We start from the raw sequence: 5,666 nt of genomic DNA, 5'->3' as shown, positions 1-5,666 counted from the left end.
TTTCAGTCAAACTAGTGTTTCCTGGGGGTCTGCTGTCTGGTGGGCATTGTACCAGGGGTTGGTGATGCAGGAAAGTGTCAGACTGCCTCAGAGAGCCACAGTCTAGTGGGGGAGAGAAGAACTAAGGTGTGGACTAGTATCAAGAAATACCAGCAGCATGGTACAAACTCAAGGACCCAGCAGCTGGTGTCAGAGGCCTAGTGTTGCCATGGTTCAGAAAAGGGGAGATCAGGCAGGAGGAGTAGCCAGGAGAGGCTTCCTGGAGGAGAAGTCGAGACCCAAGCTGTATCTTGGAAGCTGGTTGAAATATTAGGCCTCTTTAGGTTGTGAAATTACAGAAACCCAACTCAAACTAGGTTACATTTTAAAAAGGGAATTCATTAGCCCCTGTAATGGGGAGTCCAGGGGTGCAGCTGGCTTTCCTTTTAAGATAGTTTCTCTGTCTCTGCTCAGTGGGCAGGATAGCCCAGCAGGCCCGGATGCCCATCTTACCAGAATAAAGACGGTCTTTCTCCCATGACTTAGGCAGAAAAATCCCAGAGAGGATTGTGATTGGCTGGCTTGGGTTGTGTGCCTGTTCCCTATCCAGTCCCTCTATCCTGGGGCTGGGGTGCCCTGCTCAGATCTGACTTCTGCGTTTACCCCATCTGACCACAGAGGAGGAGTTTCCCACAGGAAAGGGGGTTCTATGACCATTAGTAAGGGAGGCTCTGAAGCGTTAGCCAGCCCAGAACAACAGATGTGCTCTACTGGTCAACTCGAGAGAGTCAGAGAGGAGAAGGGAGGCTGCTTCTGGAGAGGAACAGGGGAGAGACTGACCATGAGATGCTGCTGGAGCAGTGCAGCAATGAGGCTGGAGCCATCAGGGGAGGGGCTCACTCCGACATGCCTCGGCCTCCCCTCCTGCCCCCTTTCACACAGGAAGCCTGGTGGGCAGCAGGTCAGCCATCCTAAGCTGACCCCAGAGCCGGGTCCTCTAGTCCTCCCCAGGCTCAGCATTCCTGTCATGACGGCCCTCCTCACTTGGCTGTCATCTCTTTGATGACATCTCTTCCTCTCCCCTGCTTCCCTTCCCCGCTGCTCTCTTTGCCAAGTGGTGCTTCACCATACCCCGAATCCCTAGGGGCTGGATGCCGGTCACCTGAGGTAGGAATGGGCGTCTGTTTTTTCCAGATTCAGAACCTGAACAACATTGTCTCTTTCCCCCTGGACAGTCTGATGAAGGGACAGCTGAGGGACGGTCGACAGGTGAGTCTCCATGCTGGGAGTGGTGTTGGGACAGAGTGAAAGAGGGGTGGGCAGGAGACTGTCGGGGGGCAGGGCTGGACTGCGGGTGGAGGCCAAGTGAAGGGGCTGTCTTCGCGGGAGTGCTGAGCCTGGGGAGATCTGGAGGACCTGGCTCGGGTCAGCCTAGGATGGCTGACCTGTTGTCTGCCAGGCCCCTTGTGTGAAACGTGTCTTGTAAATCTTACAACCATACTATGAGGTAGGCTTTGTGGGTACGCTCATCCCCATTTTGCAGTTGAAATTCGAGGCCTAGGGAGTTAGGTAACCTGCTGATGGTTTACATAGCTAGGAAGCAGAGAGCCCATGTGGGAATCTAGGGATCCTGAATCCCATACTCGAGCTGTTCTCTCTGTGCCTGGCAGCCCTTGGCTGGATGCAGAGTGGAGCTCAAAGAAGGTGACAGAATAATCTCCCTGGGCAATCTGCCCCAGACGGCCCAGGGGAGGAGCCATGCTCCCCCAAGAGGGTTCCCTCCCTGCCCTAGGCTGCCAGCCTGGCACCAGTCTGCTAACCACACAAACCAGACAGGCAGCTTTTTCACCTTGGGAGTCTCAGGGTTATTCAGAAGGGTGTGAGCAGCCTGGCTAGATGAGGCTTAGGCAAGCTAGGTGGGGAGTAGCCAGGTCTCCCTGGCTTGCTGTATGGCCTTGGGTAGACTTCTCAACCTTTCTGCGCATGTTCCTTGACCTGTACCCTTGCTCTAAGAGGATGATCTAGCACCAGGCAGGAGAAAATACTGGGATAAAGTTAGGCAGGGGGGGGTTTGGCCTTCATCCTCCCATCCTCATGGTCATGACTGATCTCTCTTCTGATCAAGGGGACTCAGGGTAGAGCCCAAAGATCTCTCCATACCTCAAGCCAGGGCCCACCAAACCTGACTGATTCTTGGCATCTCTGGGGAGGAGAAGGTCTGCTGGGAGAAGGGCCTCAGCCCTGAGAAATGGGGTCAGCTGAGCCTGTTTGGTGGGGGCAGGTTTGCAGCAGGACTGTGGGGGCAGGGGCTGGTTAGAGATGGCTCTGAGCTGCTCAGGGGAGCACACTAGCATGTCCCCCTACAGGCAGTAGAGCATACTGTTTATTCCAGTGCTCCAGCTTCCCTTTGGGCAAATTGTCCTTTTTTAACCCACAGGATTCCAAAAAGCAGCTGGAGAAGGCATGGAAGGACTATGAAACCAAAATGTAAGTGGCCACAGCCAGGGTGGTTTGTCCAGGAGAGTAGCGCTTACACTGCAGCAGGGGGCTGGATAGGGAAGAACCTAAATGCTGCTGAGCCATGTCATCCAGAAGTGGGTGGCATCTGGCTCTGTAGAGGCCTTTACAGGAGATTGTTTATACCCAGACCTGACTGGATTCTGGGGACTGGGCCACGAGACCACCAAAGGAGCTATTGTGAAGGGACCTCAGGATGCTGCTCTCAGAGTCCCATCTGCTCAGTGGTGCCAGACATGGGCAGGGATGGAGAGGAGCTAGCACTGACTGAACACCTCTGCGTGCTGGCCATTTAATCCTCACAGTCACCCAGTCATGTGAGAGAGAGGTATTAGTATCACAGTTACCACAGCAGGACTCAGAGAGGTTAAGTCACTTGCCCAAGGCGCCACAGCTTGGCAGAGGCAGAACTGGGGTTTATACCCCTTGTTCCTCGTTCTTCAATGCCAGGTGGTATATCTAGAGGAGCAAATGGAGTTGATGTCACACTCAGGCTTCCTGTGTCCTATGCACACCACACGATACTCCAGATCTCTCACCAGCTACTGGGACATCATAGGGAAAGAAGGAGCCTCAGGCAACCAGTGGCCAGTTCCTCCTGGGCAGAGACTCCTTGGGCTCTGTCTTCTGAGGAGTCTGTCCAGATCCCAGCCCTCACCCTCTGCCCAGCCAGGCCCATACTGTGGAGCATTGTTTGTGCTTTTTTGTAAAATTTTGTTTTCTCTTGCATTTTGCCAAAGCAATTTATGCTTATTATGAATAATTCAGAAGATGTGGAGAAGTAAAAGAAGAAAAAAAATTAATTATCCTTAGCAGAGGATTAGGGTCATGGCAGGGGGATAATACTCTCTGTTGTTTGAATTTTTTTTTTTTACAAGGTCTGGGTAACATTGCAATTTTCATGATTAAAAAAAAAAAAGTCGGATGGGGAGAAACTACCCAAAAATAGGAGGAAAATTCTTAATTTTCAAGCCTAAAGTATTGACATTTTAACATTTCTTTTTCTTTTCCTTTTTTTTTTATTTTGAGACAGAGTCTCACTCTGTCGCCCAGGCTGGAGTGCAGTGGCCGGATCTCAGCTCACTGCAAGCTCCGCCTCCATTCTCCTGCCTCAGCCTCCCGAATAGCTGGGACTACAGACGCCCGCCACCTCGCCTGGCTAGTTTTTTGTATTTTTTAATAGAGACAGGGTTTCACCGTGTTAGCCAGGATGGTCTCGATCTCCTGACCTCGTGATCCACCCGTCTCGGCCTCCCAAAGTGCTGGGATTACAGGCTTGAGCCACCGCGCCTGGCCAACATTTTACCATTTATTTTTCTATGTACAAAGAAATGTTTTTATAAAAATGAGATCATAACAATGTACTATTTTGTAATCTCCTTTTTTCATTCAAAAATATATTGTAACCATCTTCGTACACCATTACATATTCTTCCACAACATCAAACAGTTGTGCCAAAACATGCATAAGCCATCATGTATTTCATCTGTTCCTGTCACTGGAGAAGCATCCTTGGATTTAAATGTTTGCCCCTACTCATAATTATTTCTGCAGGATCAATTTCAAGAAGTAGATCCTGGAGCTTTTTATTGTTCCCTCAGCTCCCAGAGCCATGGCACTGTTCCAGGTCTGAAGGAAGGCCACATCTTGTCCCTACACAAGCATCTCCATCCCCAGCTGTGGGCATAGATCCTGTGATGAAGGGTGTAGGCACTGTGTGGCCATCCCTGTGGGGCCCCATCCCTGCCTGTGACGGGGCACGGCCATCTGCTGTCACTGGAGGTCCAGGGATGGGTCTTTATGATTTGCTGTGGGGCCACATGGCCCTCTTCTTCCTGAGTTACCTTTACTAAGCCCTTAGACTTTCGGGGATCGTCTACCAAATGGAAATAATAAGCTCTACTCTGCTGACCTTCCCGAAGCAGGTCTGCTTTTCCTAGGTTTCTATATTGAACCTTCCTGTAGGATTTCATTTACAGGCCAGGCTCCATTTAGTTGATGGGAAAGGGGGCTTGGCTGAGGTTATTCGGTGAGTTATAGACAGGACCTGGACTAGAACCCAGGCCTTCTGAGTCTAGTGCTATTTCTGCCACGTGACCTCCTGGCTCCCACCATGGAGCCACATAGTTTGAGCTAATGTCTTGGCACGGGTGACTGTACATTCCTTTTCCATACGGGCTCCAGGTGTAGCCAGATATGCGTGAGCCATAAGTTGCTATGTAATTCCATCACATTCTTGCCAAACAAGTCTGAGCAGCAGCTGGAAGGGCCCAGGGCCCTGATAGCATCTGTCAAATACCACTGGGAGCGTCACCTCTGGCTGTTCGTATAGGAAGAGGATTCCATCTCCATGTGGGGCTGCTGAGAAAGGCATCCCAGGCCCTGTGCAGAGGCCAAGTTTATCTAGGCGGTTCCATGTACAGGTCTGTTTCCTCATCTATAAAATAGGGACAGTAATACTTTGCAGGGTGATGAATGTGGCGATGAATAAGCATAGTGCATATAAAGCACTCAGCACTTCAGTTCAGCAAGTATTTATTGACCACTTCTGAGCCAGAACTAGGACCAGAATAACACAGGAAAAGACTGAGAGGCAGAAACCCATACATCTGCTGATAGCATTTCCTTGGCCAGCTTTTAATCTTGTGCAAGCCATTTTCCTTCTCTGGATCTCAGTTTCATCATCTGTAAAATGGTCCCTGTTCTGAGAGAGACTGTTATCTCTCAGAAAAGAAACAGTGTGACTGTCAGCAGCTCGCAGGAATGAGGCAGGGAAGGAGGAATGGAACAAACCTGAGTCACAGTGTTGGTTGCCAGGGCTGCCCCTAAGGCTCAGGCACCAGCCAGTCCTGTGTTCAACTCCTGGCCCCACCACTTAACAGCTGTTTGACTTGGACAAGTGACTTATCTCACCACAGGTTCCTCTTCTATAAAATGGGATAATGATTCTGCCTTATGGGGCCATCATTTTAGCATGTGAAGGGCCTAGCAGAGTGCCTGGGCCTAAAAATTATAATTAGGAGCCTGTAATCCTAGCACTTTGGGAGGCCAAGACAGGAGGATCACTTGGGCTCAGGAGTTCGAAACCAGCCTGGGCAACATAGTGAGACCTTGCCTGTATTTAAAAAATTAGTAATAATAATACCTATATAACAAATGTAAATAATAC

The 5,666-nt window shown here is 50.3% G+C and overlaps 1 protein-coding gene across 1 annotated transcript in view; it reads left to right on the top strand.

Moving 5' to 3' along the window:
* ASAP3 (ArfGAP with SH3 domain, ankyrin repeat and PH domain 3) overlaps positions 1-5,666 on the top strand; it is a 29,573-nt gene that overhangs the window by 2,267 nt on the left and 21,640 nt on the right. The window contains exons 3-4 of the mRNA XM_011977819.1: positions 1,174-1,248; positions 2,417-2,466. Coding sequence (XP_011833209.1) covers positions 1,219-1,248; positions 2,417-2,466 — 80 coding nt within the window. The 5' untranslated portion in view covers positions 1,174-1,218. The remainder of the gene's footprint in view (positions 1-1,173; positions 1,249-2,416; positions 2,467-5,666) is intronic.

Source organism: Mandrillus leucophaeus, unplaced genomic scaffold, assembly GCF_000951045.1.
Source record: "Mandrillus leucophaeus isolate KB7577 unplaced genomic scaffold, Mleu.le_1.0 Scaffold185, whole genome shotgun sequence".
Taxonomy (NCBI): Eukaryota; Metazoa; Chordata; class Mammalia; order Primates; family Cercopithecidae; genus Mandrillus; species Mandrillus leucophaeus.
Note: the sequence above shows the minus strand (reverse complement) of the source record. Positions and strands in the feature narration are given on the sequence as shown.